Consider the following 17513-nt stretch of genomic DNA (forward strand, 5'->3'; position numbering starts at 1 on the left):
TGTAATCATTAATATCACACTTAGGGGGAGCATGAGCTAAAGATTGAAAATCTTTTGTGCTATGCTTGTTTATCATGATGAGCTAGACTATGGCTATCATTTTATCATGATAAATCGACACTTGGAGAATAAGTGTCATAGTAGCCCAAGGGTTGAGTCTAACATGTCATCTTTTGAAAAATATATTCAAAAACTTTTGGAGTCTATGCAAGGACATCCCTTTGGATTCATGCATTACATGATTCATTTTCAAAGGGGCAGTTTAAAGGTGAATTTGTCCTTATTTACTTATCATATGATTCCTAATGTGGTTATCACATCACATATGATAAATACACTCATTTGGAGTATGGTTGCTCCATATGGGTTGTCCGGGCTTGTCTTGTGTTCTTATTTTGGTATCAATTCCTTTTTGTGCAGACGAAAAGCCCATAGCCTAGAACTCAGTGTCATATTTCTTTAGGCTTTTGACTTATCTTGGATAATCGAATGTGCTATCATCCATTCCAAGGATAAGGTTTGTTGGCTAAGTATTCAATTGTTATATCTTTTGCCTATTGTGTCATGTCATGCCTTGCTTCATATGGTTTATATAAGGCCAATGACAAATACAAAGGGGGAGAGCTAATCTTTGCTATTTTTATGTTTACATGGATTATTGTGAGATGCTCACATTGTCCATTCAAACATATCCCCACTAATAGTGCTAAAAATTGCATATCTCTCTAGATATACATTCATAGGAGTGAACAAAAATTGCTAATCTTAGTTTCTATGGATTTGATTGCTTATCATGTGTACCTTCACTTGGATATTTGTATTTTCATGATAAGTTTCACTGTCATGCCATATATCCTAATAGTTAGCCATATTAGGTTCAAATATTCATTTCTATGCATGACAATTCAAAAGAATATTTTTAACTTGAAAAATATATGTTCTTGCTTGTCATGATGAGTCTATAACTACACATCATCTCATGATAAGATTCTAAGAGGATTTCAAAAATAAAATGGGGCTTATCATGCTAAACTTTAAACTTGCTTGTTTTCTTTCATGATAAGTAAAATATATGCTTTAACTTGCTAATCTATTATCATATGATGGGTCATAGGGTAGATTTATATTGGATTTATATATATACTAAGATATATCCTAAAAATTTATGCTAAAATTGGAATGTCTCTATTTTTTCCAACATAGGCTTGATTTGTATTAGTTATTCATTTCCTATGTTGCTTATCTCTTATCATGCCATATATAATTGATTTCATTGGCTAATCCTGATAAGAAGCTAGGGGAGCATCATATTCTTATTGAATATCTTTGATGCTTTATGTAATTGTGCTTAAAATGCTTAATCCTTCCTTTTTGCTTATGCCAAAAGGGGGAGAAGTTGTATAATTGATTAGATCCATTATCATATGCATTCTTGTATTATAACTTGTTAAATATAACTCATGCATATGTTGAGGGGGCAGTAGTAATGAATAAATTATTTATCTAATCCTCATAAGAGGTTCCTCCCACATATCTAATCAATTTGGTTTGTCATCATAAAAAAGGGGAAGATTTAAAGCCCAAGGGCTCTCCATGGGTTCAATCAATCACCTTGTTTGGATGATTAACAAACGCAAATTGATTAGTCATTTATGGACTGATCATTTGCCTTAAGTGTTGTGCTTTAGACAGGTCCTACATAAGTCCTATCATACTAGCACACACCTTGTTGGCCTATGCTTGAAAATGAACCAACCAATGGACGAAGGAGCTAGAGCATTCTTGGACAAACCACACCTTGGTGGATCTACCAAGGAGAAGCTCAACATCATCCATATCAAGCATTGAACATACAGAGAAGATCATGAAGGCCAAAGCTGGAGGATCAAGAACTAATGCAAAGGACCAAAGAGCTTGTACCACAACTTGAAAATGTAAAGCATAGAAGCTCAACCATAGAAGATCCCATCTCAAGAGAAGAGTTCAAGAGAGTGATAGAAAGAGCAGAATGTATTCCTATCTCTCTTGCATTTTCTCTTGTCAAGGCACATTGTTTTAAACCCCTAAAACTAGTGAAAAATAATATTTTTCAAAGAGACTACAACACACCCTTAGAGCCTAATTGGATTAGTGAATGACCATGTGGTGTTCCATCAATGTGGAACCCTCATGACATTCCATTTAACATGATAAAATTGAGTTCCAAAAGCCAAAGCAAAATCAGTTCTGAAAAATAAAAAATCTGCTGAACTTAGGCTTCTCGGAACTCCGAGAAATGTTCCAGGGAGTATAAATTATACTCTGGACATTTTTTCGGAACTCCATGAAATGGTCTAGTACTAAATTTTTATACTCTGACCGTTTTCTCGGAACTCCGAGAACACTATGAACTCAAAAAAATATAGCCGTTGCGGCTACAACGGCTAGTCGTCTTTTTGAGCTGAAAATTACCAGTTTGCCCCTGAAACGGTAATATTGAGTTGGGAACCTATATATACATGTTGTATGGTTTCAAAACATTATTGAGAATATTTTCAACTCTAATTAAACCCTAGAAACACACTTGCAACTATTTTTGGTTAATTTTTCTCACAAACCAAACTCATTGTGCCTTGATTTGTGAAAATCATTTGAGATTGGTTTAGGCTTAAACTTGTTTATTTTTAAGAGAACATTGTGAGAGCTTCAATGTGCATTGTAGCCTACTTAGAGGCAAAGCTATCTTCTTCTTTGGAAAGCGCTTAGATCTCGGCGGTGAAGGAGAGACACGAAAGGTGGAATCGCTTAGAACTCGGTGGAGAATGAGAGTCATTGTAAAGGTGGAATGGCATCCTTATTTATTTCCCTTGGAGTGTAAAAGCCTCAGAGCTGGGCGTCGTGGAGGTCTCAATAGTGAAAATCCTCAAGTGCGACCTTGAGTAGAGCGGAGTAGGCCGTTTGCCGAACCACTATAAATCCTTATGTCACTTGTGTTGGTATTTCCCTTTTCTCTCTCATCCTCTCACTCTATTATTTGTGCTTGCATTTTTACATAGTTAGAATTGAGTGAGCTGTTAGCATGTTGTTTTCAATTGAATAATTGTATCATGCTAACTAGGCTATATACCACCTAATTAAGTTTGCTAATCAACAAGGGTTTTGAACTTATATTAATTTGTAATATTGTTTAAGTTCAACTATTTCAAACTTGATTAAATAAGGGATAGATCTTGGGTGAAATATTAGGAAACGTTTTTAAAAGGCAAAAGGTTTTATAAACATTCTATTGACCCCTCCTCTAGGTTGCCAAACCAAGTCACTACTTGGATTTCATTTTCCTTCCCATTTTCACTTTCACTTCCACTTCCATTATCTTGAGCTTTGAAGGCTATGCTTTTCTTCTTTGGATCTTCTATTGGAGTTTCTTGCTGTTCCGTCTCCCTTTTCTTCATCTTCAAACCTCCATAGTTCAAAGGGTTGGGATGATCCTACGCAACTAATTTTTTGGGCACACCCTATCTATGTTAGGGCCTATCAAATGAATGGTTTGGATCACCTAAAAAATGTGGGCCCCCCATGTTTCTAGCCGTCACCTCATATAAGCTTATATGAGGGGCCGCTCACAAACACCTTTCCCTATATATATATATATATATATATATGAGGAAACTGTTGGTGAGCTTAAGCTCACCAAACTTATGGTGAGCTAGCTTGCCCAATCACATGGGGGCCCACTTTGTTAGGATGATCCAAACCATTCATTTGAAAGTCCCTTACATAGATGGGGGGTGTACCAAAAATCAGCTCCATAGGATCATCCTAACCCCTCCATTTGTGGAGGACAAAAATGGACCGACTTGTGACTGTCCATTTTTGTCCTCCACAAATGGAGGGGTTAGGATGATCCTATGGAGCTGATTTTTCCTACACCCCCTATCTGTGATAAGGCCTTGCAAATGAATGGTTTGGATCACTCCCCAAAATGTGGGACCCATGTGATTGGGCAAGCTAGCTCACCATAAGTTTGGTGAGCTTAAGCTCACCAACAGTTTCCTCTATATATATATATATACACCCTATCTGTGATAAGGCCTTGCAAATGAATGGTTTGGATCACTCCCCAAAATGTGGGACCCATGTGATTGGGCAAGCTAGCTCACCATAAGTTTGGTGAGCTTAAGCTCACCAACAGTTTCCTCCATATATATACAGATAGGGGGTGTACGAAAAATCAGCTCCATAGGATCATCCTAACCCCTCCATTTGTGGAGGACAAAAATGTGGCAGATTTGTGTCTGTCTATTTTTGTCCTCCACAAATGGAGGGGTTAGGATGATCCTATGGAGCTGATTTTTGGTACACCCCCTATCTATGATAAGGCCTTGCAAATGAATGGTTTGGATCACTCCCCAAAATGTGGGACCCATGTGATTGGGCAAGCTCCCTCACCATAAGTTTGGTGAGCTTAAGCTCACCAACAGTTTCCTCATATATATCCTATGGAGCTGATTTTTGGTACACCCCCCATATATATATATATGAGGAAACTGTTGGTGCGCTTAAGCTCACCATACTTATGGTGAGCTAGCTTGCCCAATCACATGGGGGCCCACTTTGTTAGGATGATCCAAAGCATTCATTTGAAAGGCCCTTACATAGATGGGGTGTGTACCAAAAATTAGTTCCATAGGATCATCCTAACCCATCCATTTGTGGAGGTCAAAATGGACAGACATTGTTTGTCCACAAATCTGCCCATTTTTGTCCTCCACAAATGGAGGGGTTAGGATGATCCTATGGAGCTGATTTTTGGTACACACCCTATCTATGATAGGGCCTTGTAAATGAATGGTTTGGATCACCACAGAAAATGTGGGACCCATGTGATTGGGCGCTTAAGCGCACCATAAGTTTGGTGAGCTTAAGCGCACCAACAGTTTCCTCTCTCTCTCTCTCTATATATATATATATGTGTGTGTATATATATATATATATATATATATATATATATATATATATATATATATATATATATATATATATATGAGAAAAGGGTTTCTGCGCTCAAGCGCAGATAGCTTATCTGCGTTCGAGTGCAGGAAACAGGGATGGGGCCACATTGTTCGGTGATCCTAACCATTAATTTGAAAGGTTCCATCATGGAATGGGTGTGTACCAAAAATCAGCTTCATTGGATCATCACAGGGTGTCCATTTGTGGGGGTGAAAATGGACAGATACTGTTTATCCACTAATATACCCATTTTCACCCCTCAAATGGATACCCTAAGATGATCCAATGGAGCTGATTTTTGGTGGATACCCTATCCATGAAAGGGCCTTCCAAATGAATGCTTCGGATCCCTCCAACAATGTAGGCCCGCCTCTGTTTTTGTACGCGAGGGCAGATAAGCTTATCTGCGCTCGAGCGCAGAAACCCTTTACTCACACACACACACACACACACACACACACACACACACACATATATATATATATATATATATATATATATATATATATGAGAGAATGGTACCTACACACATGTGTAGATAAGTTATCTACACACTAGCTTAAAATACAGTGGGGGCCGCATTATTTGGGTGATCCAAACCATTCATTTTTAAGGCCCTCATATAGATAGGGTGTCCACAAAAAATCAGATCTATAGGATCATCCTAACCATTCGAACTGTGGAGGCAAAAAATGGACTAATTTGTGAAGGTTTAAAGACATCCATTTTACCTCCACAAATCGTAGGGTTGGGATGATCCTATGGATCTGATTTTTTAAAGACACTCAATCTATGTGAGGGCCTTTAAAATGGATGGCTTAGATCACCCAAACAATGTGGGCCCCCACTGTATTTTAAGCTAGTGTGTAGAGAACTCTCTACACATATGTGTAGGAACCGTTTTCTCTCTCTCTCTCTCTCTCTCCCTCTCTCTCTATATATATATCTATGTGTGTGTGTATAGAGAGACAGAGAGAGCGGTTTCTACACACTAGTGTAGATAAGTTATCTACACGCTAGCTTAAAATATAGTAGGGGCCCACATTTTTTGGGTGATCCAAACAATTCATTTGATGGGTCCTCAAATAGATAGGGTATGCCCAAAAACTCAGCTTCATAGGATCGTCCTAGCCCTTCGAACCGTGGAGGCAAAAAATGGATAGATTTGTGAAGGTTTATACACGTCCATTTTACCTCCACATATCGTAGGGTTGGGATGATCCTATGGAGCTGATTTTTTCTGGACACCCTATCTCTATGAGGGCCAATCAAATGAATGGTTTGGATCACCCAAACAATATGCCCTCCACTGTATTTTAAGCTAGTGTAGATAACTTATCTACACTTGTGTGTAGAAACCGTTTTCTCATATATATATATATATATATATATATATATATATATATATATATATATATATATATGAGAAAACTGTTTGTGCGCTTAAGCGTTCGAAAAAATGGTGCGCTGAAGGGGTTTTTTCAAAACGCATGAATGAAGTGGGTCCCACTATCGAACGAAAATAGAAAAACCCAAATTAGACTCTCGTCTTCATCGTCTTCTCTGGACGAAAAAAGAAAAACCCAAATCAACCTCTCTCTCTCTCACCGATGCTCTCTCTCTCTCTCTCACCGATGCTCTCTCTCTCTCACCGATGCTCCTAAGAGGGAAAACCCAAATCGCACGAACCTCTCCTCGTTCTGTAACAGACTCTCAAATCGCACTCTCTCAAGCTCTCTCTCTCTTTCACCGATGCCTCTCCTCCTTCTGTAGAAAACCCAAATCGCACTCTCTCTCTCTCTCTCTCTGTTTTTCCTGGTTTTGGGTTTTGAAAATAACCCAAAACCTTCACCGCACTCTCTGTATCTCTTTCTTGTCTCTGGGTTTTGAAAGAAACCCAAAACGCTCAGCGCAGACTCTCTCTTTCTCTGTATCTCTTCGCTGGGTTTTGAAAAAAACCCAAAAACGCGCAGACTCTCTCGCAAGAAGAAAGTTGGGTTTGAAGAGAAAGCGAAAGTTGGGTTTGAAGAGAAAGCAAGGTTCGAGGTGAGTTTTCAATTTTCTTTCTTATTATCTACTAATCACAGCAAGAAGAAAAATCCGAAGAGATGTTTTGAAAAAAACCCAAAACGCAGACTCTCTATCTCCTCGGATTTTCCACAGAAATCTGTCGTTCGAGGTGGGTTTCTACTATTTTCGGTTTTTTTTTTCAATCCTCTGATTTGGGTGTGTTGGTCCATTTTTAACTAAATAAAGAGTGGCATAAAAGGAGTTCTTCTAATCATAGTTTTTCCTTTGAAACATCTCCAACCTAGGGTTTCTCTACCCTTCTTGGTTAATTAATTTTTTTTACATTTTCGTTTTCTGATCTGTGAAGAAAATGGGATTTTCTGATTTATGAAAATAATCTCTGATTTTTCAATCCATTTCTCTGCAACTTACAATTTTTTTTTTGTTTTAGGAATAGTTTCTCTCTGAGTGATTTGTTTACTTTTTTTCTTGTCTTGGTGATTGATTGATCTAACCCCCCTCCCCTATAAGAAGAATTTTGTTGACTTTGAAAGAAAAAAAATGGAGGGTTTCAGTTTGATTGTTTATGGTGTGTTAATGTCTGGAAAATTGGGGTTTACTATCAGAAAGAACATAGCTTTAACTCTCTTTCAACATGAAAATATCACTGCCTTTATTTTTTCTATCATGTCAGTACATTCTTATTTTTCTCTTCTTTCAATTACTAGGAAAATGGAACCAACCTCTTCGCAACCGTGTGGGTCACGTATCGAGGATAATGACCATACACAGTCTACTTTTGTTGATAATGCTTTCTCGCAAGCCTCCAGGTTAGGTATTGAAGAAGTTGACGCCCATGGTCTTATTGTGGTTGATGATGGGGTTAATCTGATTGAAGATAATATAGAATGGGCAGATACTGATATGAATGACGAAGATGAGAGTGGTAGTACACCCAATAAGGCTATTAGTGAGAATAGTAGTGTGAAGAAGCCGTTTGTGAACCAAGTGTTTGATGATTGGATGTCTGCGTTTGAATTCTACAATTCTTATGCCCTGGCTACTGGTTTTGGATTACGGAAATCCAGTACAAATAGTTCTAAAAAAACAAATGATGTGAACTCAAGGAAATTTGTGTGTGATAGAGAGGGGGTGAAAAAGTATAAGGGAAAGAAAGTGGATGATGGTAAGGAAAAGAGGGAACGACGAGCTGTCAGATTGAATTGCAAAGCTAAGATGATCATAAAACTAAGAGATGAGAAGTGGGTAGTGACCACCTTTGACGACATTCATTCTCACATTCTGACCTCCCCACTTAAGAGGCAAATGCACCGTTCCCATAATAGATTCAGTAAGAGTGAAAGTGTTAAGACGTTGATTGACTGTCTCGATGAGACTCAGATGCCGGCTGCGAGGATTGCAAAGGCTATTAATTCAACAAACGATGGAATATCAGGTGTGGTAACACCTGATCAAGTTGCTTCCCATTTGAGAAAAAAGAGGGTGAACAATATAGGCCAAGAAGCTGTCTTAGTGGCCAATCATCTCCAAAAGAAGAGATCAGAAGACCCGAATTTCTTTTTCTCAATGGAGTTGGATACGGATGGGACCTTCCGATCTATGTTCTGGGCTGACGCTAGGGCTAGAGATGCTTACATAACATTTAGCGATGTCATTGTATTTGATGTCACTTACAAAACCAATAGGTTATCTCTGCCATTTGCACCGTTTACGGGAGTGAACCATCATAGACAATCGACCCTATTCGGATGTGCCCTGTTAGCTGATGAGACAGAAGAAACCTTCAGTTGGTTATTTGAACAGTGGTTGACGTGCATGCATGGCAAAGCACCTGATGCAATAATAACTGATATGGATCCAGCCATGAAAAATGCAATTGGAAGAGTTTTTCCAGACACCCATCATAGATTTTGTTCGTGGCACATACACAGGCATTTGCTTGAGCATGTTGCAGAGATGAGGGATTCGACTAGTAAATTCTGCCTCGATTATAATCGGTGGTATTTTTCAAAAAACATAGAGGATTGTGAGCAGTTGTGGGAAGATTTGGTTTGTAATTATGAAATCGGGGACAGTGATTGGTTATCTAGGATGTGGGAGCAGCGAGAGCATTGGGTTCCGGCATATTGGCGAAACACATTTACTGCAGGAATGACTTCAAGTCAACGTAGCGAAAGCATGAATGCATTCTTTGATGGATATGTGAATAGCAAAACTAGCTTGCATGAGTTCTTAGATGCATGTGATAGGTGTAGTCACCCCATTTTGACTAAGCCCTAAACCCTCCCGGCTCATGCCAAATCTATCCGAATCTCAGCATTAGGGTCTCAAACTTCGCCCTCGGCTGGATTAGGGTCTCTTCTAACCCCTTGCAGAATTTCATCGAGATCAGGACTCGTTTGCCCAGCAATCGGGTTGAGAGGGTGTGTGTAGTGTAAATAGGGGATGGCCCACTAAGTTTTTCATTTTACCCTGAAATCCGTGTATTTGAAGGAAAATTCCAATCATCCAAAGACCTTAAGTGCCCATAAATACATTTTTAGAAGCCTTAGGACGTCAGAAATGTCCTGGCAAAATTTCAGAAAAATCCGACAAAAAAATTCGAAAAAGACAAGCGGAGTTAGTGCAGTTATCAAAATAAGGGGGTGATTTAGCTAGTCAAGATCGCGCATTTGTGCGCTTATCAATGGTAGTGCCATTATCATCACTCGAAAATGCCTAATAAAGGTCGATTTTTTTCGTCTCATTGGCCCTCTGGATTTTTACAGAAAAGAAAAAGAAATTCTGTTAGAAAGAGAAGAAAAATTCGAGAGAAAGAGAGAGACCTGTGCGAGAAACCCTAACTTTCCCATCTTTCGTCTTCTCCGATCTACATTCTCCGGTGAGCTTGAGTCCGGCCAACCATTCTTCATTTCGCCGCCGGCTATACTCCGATCTGAAGCTCTAACATCAGTTCTCCATTTTTTCCGATCAAGCCATCTTCTCCGGCAAGATCTTGCTAAAATCGGGTCATCTCATCGGAGATTTGATCTCTTAACAGGTAAATCTAGTCACCTCTCTCACTTCTTTAGCTTCCATAGCCATCATCACTGTGAAACCCTCGATCTATCACATTTTTCAACTTGAAACCCTAACTGAGAAATCACATTTTTATTTTTTATTTTTTTTTGCTCTGAATTCGTCAAAATGGAGCATCGATCAGGATTTCTTGAATCTTTCCCTGAGATTTTGTGATTTTCCTCTGGCATCATTTGATCTGATGATTTTAATTTGGGAGAGACGATTTGGAAGCGGTAATCTTGAATTTTGTATGATTTCTTCTCCGTTTTTACCGGTATCAAATCCAAAACTCTCTGATTTCCTTTTGTACATCTTTGATCTTCTTGAACTGGTTTTCTGCGCGAGATTTGGTGTTCTTCTTCAATTCTTCCAACTTCTCTTTTTGATTTTCGATTCGCACCTTTCGGTTCTTTGAACTTATTGTCTGTTGATTTTTCTGCAAAATGTCAAATTTCGCGGTCGAGTCACACTTTTTGCTGATGCCTAAGAGCATGTTTTTGAACTTTTGAGATTTAAAAAAAAAATCCTGCTTGAGCTCGTTTCTGGCATTTCTCCTGTTCGATCTGCAATTTTCCGAAGTGGAAAACTCGAATTCAAGCTCATCTTCTGAGCAAGCTCTATTCTTCTTACAATCGAAATTTTTTTTTTTAAAGAGAAGCTCCAGAAAGCATGTTTAGGATCTTCATATCTGATCTGGTTATTGTCATTTCTTTCAATTCATGTAAATTTTTTTTTTTCTTTCGATCCTTTATTTATTATTTGGATAGAGATTATGTTTATTATGATGGTGCAGGGAATGCAATTTAGTTTCAAATTCTGGTTTTTGCCTAGTGTATTTCTGTAATGTATAATTTCCTACTGTGTTGCATTGCTGATCTGAATCTTACTCCTCTGTTTTTGGATACATAAGCCTAGTCCATCTTGTCGCTTGTTTTAACTAATTTGTATGTTGGGATGAGATCCATTGGTTAGAAAATGCTATTTGAATTGAATTGTCACTCTTTAAAAATATGAGCTCACTAATGGACCTCATTTCCTTCATATATCATCAGTTATCTCCTTTTGGATTGTTTGCTTTATTGCTTATGATTCTATTTCAAGATAGCAATCCCAATGTGTGATGTCTTCTTTGTTCTTAGAGTTAGCTATCCATGGTTATATGTAGTCTCTTATTCTATACCTACCAAAATTTGTCTTTCATCAAGCTGGGTTTTGAATTCTGATTTGAGTTCGTAGTTATAAAAATGATGAGGACCATGGCAAAGGTTACAAATGAAGTTGAGCTTGTGCATTTAATAAATACATTATAAGCATCACTTGAAATTAAAGAGAAATGGATTGTTCAGGTGAGATCTCGAAGCTTATTATAATCATTCATTTTTATTTAAATAAATTGTTAATAGGAAGAAGGAGATCAGATGACTACTCTATTCGATATTATCGACATGAGTACTGTCTGATGTCAAGGCGGGATTAGAAATATTATCATGTGTATTTGATATCAGATGATTACTTTGGCATCATCTGATTTCATTGGAGTCCCCGCATTGGGGTTTGTGGTTGGTTTTGAAGTATTTTGATATTGTTTTTACTTTATTAGGCTATCCAGCGGCTGGTCTGGACTAATTAATGTTATTTATCATTTTATGATTGCTATTAGATTGTATATTCTTCTTTGCTTAGCATTTGATTTATTCTTAGAATAAAATTTGCGATTATCTGGTAGCCTTTTCGTCTCTTTTTGATAGACTAACACAGTCTTATAGATTTCTGTTAAAATTCTTTGATATTAGAATTCCCTCTCGTTGTAAGGGCGATGAAGGCGCTAGCCTAAGCCCATCCTTAGGGGACTCACTTAGTCCAAGTAGCACTCCTCTCATTTATTTAAAGACTTGTCCAAGTCTTTATGGTGTGTATTCCCTAGAAATTAGAAATCCATTCATTGCAAGGGCAATGAAAGAGTTCTCTAGAGCCCTCTCAGGGAGACAGGCTATGTCTCAGACAGAGAAAGTTGTATCCTTTAGAGACAAGCTTTGTCTCGTTAGTGAGTCCATCCTTAGGAGACATGCCGTGTCTCGTCAGCACCTCTTGGAGCTTATCTTTTTGTTTAGGAGTCTCACGCAATCTCATTTTTCTTTCTAAACCTCATCTTTGTGCGTCTCTTGGTTTTTGGAAGAACACCTTGCTCGGCTTGGCATCATACCCCTTACCTTATGGGTATTGGGTTGCACATTTGTTGCACCCTAGGGCTAGGTAGCTGTCCGGCCCGGCTGGGTGTTTTACCTAAACCAAATATGCACAAGGTCTCTTTTCCTTGTTAGCATTTTTCTCTATCCTACCTATATGTCTAAGAGACTTGCCCAGTCTCATTCTATTAGCATCCTCCTCTTTGTACATCATTTGGTTTTGGGAGAACATCCTACTCGGCTTGGCGACATACCCCTTACCCTTATGGGTATTAGGTTGCACATTTGTTGCACCTTAGGGCTAGGTAGCTGTCCGGCCCGGCTGGGTGTTTTACCTTTGCCAAATATGCACAAGGTCTTTCCTTATTACTTGTTGAGCTTTATCTTAGTTTGGTTAGTCCACTAGCACAGGAATCCGTCCTTAGTCTAGAGAGTCAATCCTCTTGTTCAGAAATCAAATTCTATCATCATAGGGGTTAGGATTCTATTCTACCTCTCATCGTATCATGTTTTTATCCACTCTTGCAAGGTATAGGATGCTGTCCAACCCTTGCAGAGCTGTGTTTCTGTTCTTTTCCCCCGCAAAGCATAGGATGCTGTCCAACCTTTGCGGGATGTCAGGAGTCTGTCCTCCCCTTATGATGATAGGATTTGTCCCCCTTGAGTCAAAAATACTTAAAAACAACAAAAACATCTAAAAAACCAAAAATCTCAAAAATCTTGAGTCATTAGGAGAGTAGTTAGGAATTCTGTTCCGAACTACGTTGGCTTGATCCTCTTCCACGAGGTACGTAGTGCAGCTTGGGATCCATATCCCAGGTCCAGCCAAACCTTTAAAAATAAAAGTTTCGAACCTTCAAAAATACAAAACTTCTTCAAAACCTTCTCAAAAAGATCTTCCCATAGAGTTAGGAGTCCGTCCTAGTTTGTTTGGGATGTTTTAGAATTAGGAGTCTGTCTTGATTTGTATTGATATGGTATGTCCCGTCGTGTGAGTGTCCCTAGAGTTAGGAGGCCTCAAGTCGATCGGTTAGACATTTAGTCGAACCGATGGCTAGACTAGGAAGCATATAGTTAGCCTTTGGTTTTCCTTAGGTTGCACAGCCTAGATACATATAGGATGTAGGGCCCACCTGCATTAGTGTAAGTCTAACCAACTTGCATTAGTTAGGGCATATAGAGAGTCCTGAAAATTACAATTCACTTGAATTTAAGCAATCATACAAAAAAGCTTTAAAAAATCAGTTGAGTCTAATGGATCGAGTCTAGGATAGCGGTTCTAGATGGTTAGGCATAGTAGTTTGGAATAGGGCATCGAACTACGTTGACTCCGATTCTTCCCGAGGCTGGGATACGTAGAGCAGCTGGGATGGACAGCCATCTTGGTTCGAGTCAGGTCGCATTAGAGTTAGGACTCATTTTGTCCAGTCAGGTATAGAGTTGATTTGTGTTGTATGTTTTTGCTGTGTTTTCTTACTTTCATGTACAGATCCTATACATTTAGCTGTGACATGCATGTGTTTGCACACCAGAACTTAGACACCCATTAGGCATGTCACTTATAACCTAGCTATGCTTAGGTGACACATGTTTCTTTTATTTTATCTTGTGTGCCTTTGATTTCATCTCCGAGACATGCATGATTAGATAGACGTCTTCTCGGAGATATTCATTCCCATTTCATATGATTTTCACCCAAAACTCTTCAAAATTATTAAGTAAATGGCATAAGAGACCAGGTGTTTACACTTGGGCGGATGAGGTGCTCTTTAGACCTTCCGAATTCGTAACCAGGCACGAACCCTCTTTTTATAATCTTTGGTTATCCGTTGCAACAGAGCATAGTATGGGATCCTTGGCCCACTTCCTTGGATGGCGACTCTTCTTTGTTTAAGGTACGCCTCGAATCTGGGCTAGTCCCCGAATCGAGAGGTATCTCACCTTTTATATCGCCACTCATGCTGTGAGAGGCACTTCTTTCGAGAGTTCCTTGGTAGAGCTCTCCATTCACGTGGATGATCCTGAGACTGACTCGCGTGGGGGCACACGTCCCCGACGCCTCTCTCGGATCGGGGTCCACAATAGGGCACTGGTTCAACGTCGTAAAACAGAAGCTGAAGAAGATTTCAAGTCGAAATATTCGAAAGCAAGTATGAAAACGAATAGCCCATTGGAAGAAGAGGCGGGGATATTCTATACGAGGAATATGTTTAACATTTTCCAGGATGAGTTGAGGGATAGTAGTGGTTGTTGGCACGACCACTTAAGCAAGGATGGGGCCGTGGAAGAATATTTGGTAGGTCTCAGAAATGATGTGAAGAGTAGATGGTGTAGGGTATTTTATTATGATTCTGATGGAATGACCTTCAAATGCGATTGTGCTTAGTTTGAAAGGGAGGGGATCTTATGCAAACATATCTTTCGTATTATGGATATGAAACAATTAAAGAAGGTCCCCGACCATTACATGTTGAGGAGATGGTCTATTCAGGCAATGTATCAAGTAGGGGGTACAATATCTACAAGGCCACAAGTGGGTAGTAGCGTCAATCCGTTTGAAAGGTGGTGCCTAATCTCAAGATGGCAGCGACTGGTTGATGGACCTGGAAGAGATGAGAAAGTTTTCAAGAGGATGACTGAATTTTGTGATCTTCTTTTCGCTGAAGAAGAACAAAAGCAGAAAGAAAATGAAGTTACATTTGAGGCAAGTGAGATACCAATCGTTGGTAGCAAAGTATATTCAAACTTTCCTGTGAGTCAAATAGCTGAAATCACAATTCGAGACCCACCAGTTGCGAAGACCAAGGGCCGTCCAAAGAATCCAACACGCTTGAAATCTGGCTTAGAGACATCTGTATCCGAAGCAAAGAAACGGACGTGCCAATCCTGTGGCGGAAAAGGACATTATAAGTCGACATGTAAAAATAAAGGCCAGGTTTGTTTTGTTCCGTACTTACTCATTTGTATGTGTACATGGACTTTCTTAAAGTGGTAATTGTAAATGTTTATATACTGATTCTGTTATGACGAATGGTAATAGAAGCCTAAAAGAAAGCGCCAAGAGGGAGAAGACGTAGAGGCAGAGGAAGAGGCATAGGAGGAGTACGTATAATTTTTTTTTTTTTATCATGATTCGCAACAGTTCTTATCTGTTTTTGAATTTGGTGGAGATGATACATGTACTTCTAATTGGTGCTGCATCAGCAGTGTTCGTATGCAGTTTTTGTAGTTGCAGGGATGAGCTACTTACTCATGCTCATTTGTGGTCAATGAGGGAGGAGTACTACTTCACAATTACATGTAGTGGTAAGGAGATTCTCGAGACAGATTTTGAAATTTAATGTCTTCCATATTATCAGTGTTAAATTATTGGGTGATCCAAGCCAGTCATTTGTTGGGCACTGCCCAAAATATAGCAATTCAATCCCTATATTTTCTGACCTTTACAGCTTTACCTGTAGGGTATTTTTATGTAGTCTTCTTTACACCTCAATTTGCATCTGTAGTGCTTCACTTATCTGCAGCCTTTTGAAAACCAAAATCCTATTGGCAGTGCAAAATTTTTACACTGAGCAATTCAGAAAATTTCTATTTTGTGCTCTACTTGCTTGTCTGGTACCCATAATCTGTATCGCTGTCCTCTTATCATTCTTGTTACTCACAATATTAGCTTCTACATGAAGATTTTTGCTAAACTTGTACTTATGCAAGGACAAAGTCTAACTTAGTTGTTAGGAGTTAGTGCATTTCATACCAACTTTGTGTAGGCCATCGCATCTATGACATTCTTAATCATCGGCAAAGGCTGATAATGTCGAGAAGTATCTGCACCACATTCATAACTAATGATTAGAAATCTTTGACATAGCTTAGAGATTAAACATTATCTAGATACTTAGATAGTAATATAATGCATAAATAAGGAACACTTTGAAGAGATCCAACTATTGCGTGTCTATAAATTTGATACAGCAGCACAAAGTCGTTTCCTGATAAAATTCTATGCATTAATAACAGCATTGAGAATATAAAAACAACCCTACAAATAACGGAAAGTCTTAAGGGACAGAAAATATGTAAGATAAAATGACAGGAAAATCCTTGGATCAAATGCATCTAACTCCAAACACCAACCCTCAGAACACTGTTATGTAATTTCTAATTTTTCACAGGAATTGAGACATTTTCATTGCTGATATAAATTATAATTGGTTGAAAAAAGCATGAATAGGATAACATGCGTGTCCCAAAAACATGTCCAACTAATGCCATGGGAAGGCACAAAGAGAAGGATTCACACTCTCATGAATCTTCCAAGAAGGATTCACATGTCCAACCTAAAACTAATGCCATTGGTTGTTAGGTAACTAATTAGTAACCAATACAGCAAAAGCCCAAGACTGGTGGAACAACAGTTTGGTTGTTAGGTAACTAACCAATATGCGAAAAGCCCAAGACTGATGGAACACTATGCCCTTAAACCACTTAGGATCGTAGTATTCCATCAAAGAATGATGGAACACTATGCCCAAGACTGATGGAACACTATGCCCTTAAACTGATGGAACACTATGCCCTTAAACCAATTTGACAACAAAGTGCTTGTTGAAGCGTATATATTATTGATTTTAATATATTAAACCGGGGTGTTAGGGTCACCCGGATTATCATTTATTACATCAGCATTTTCCAAAAAGGGGAAATTCTTGGCCTGATTCTGTTTAAAGTTTAAAACCTTATTGGATTGCAGCTACCATCTGAATCATTGAGCATGCTGATAGTTAAGTTAAATGTGTTTCTATTAACTATGAGACATCCAGCATTGAATGTGTTTTCAGAAACATGGATGACATTGTTTCCAAACAATACTGTTCAGACTGTCTTATTGAATCCTTTCTGTAATTTAGTAAATATTATTGGATATTTATCCTGTTCTCATGGTGATTGTATTATACATCTGCATCCTGGTTAGCTTCAAACTTGACCTTCAAGCCTAAAAAACCCGCTTGTAGGCTTGGTCCTTTTGAATTGTCCAACGAACCACAAATGTATATGTTTTTTCTCGGCTGAAGGGCACTGAATATTTTGTTGACTTTGTCTGATAAATTTGGTCTATGCTCCTTATTTGAACCGTACACTATTGTATAAGCTTTATGTTCTCAGTGACATGATAAAATTGTACTGTCACCTGTCATATGCTTTGTTTTAACTTTTTTTTATTTTTCGCAGATTTCCCTGATGAAA

The 17513-nt window shown here is 38.6% G+C and overlaps 1 protein-coding gene across 1 annotated transcript; it reads left to right on the forward strand.

Annotated features, from left to right (window-relative positions):
• The first annotated feature begins 7734 nt into the window (after positions 1 to 7734).
• LOC143850222 (protein FAR1-RELATED SEQUENCE 5-like) lies at positions 7735 to 9303 on the forward strand. Its single transcript, XM_077359486.1, has one exon. It carries the CDS (start codon positions 7735 to 7737, stop codon positions 9301 to 9303), a length of 1569 nt encoding a protein of 522 aa, XP_077215601.1.
• Positions 9304 to 17513: the final 8210 nt, after the last annotated feature.

Source organism: Tasmannia lanceolata, unplaced genomic scaffold (genome assembly GCF_043159265.1).
Source record: "Tasmannia lanceolata isolate RefF3 unplaced genomic scaffold, GAP_Taslan_0.1 ptg000018l, whole genome shotgun sequence".
Lineage (NCBI taxonomy): Eukaryota > Viridiplantae > Streptophyta > Magnoliopsida > Canellales > Winteraceae > Tasmannia > Tasmannia lanceolata.

Excerpts from the sequence above, each read along its gene's own strand:
- LOC143850222 (XM_077359486.1), top strand. The coding sequence starts at position 7,735 with ATGGAACCAACCTCTTCGCAACCGTGTGGGTCACGTATCGAGGATAAT.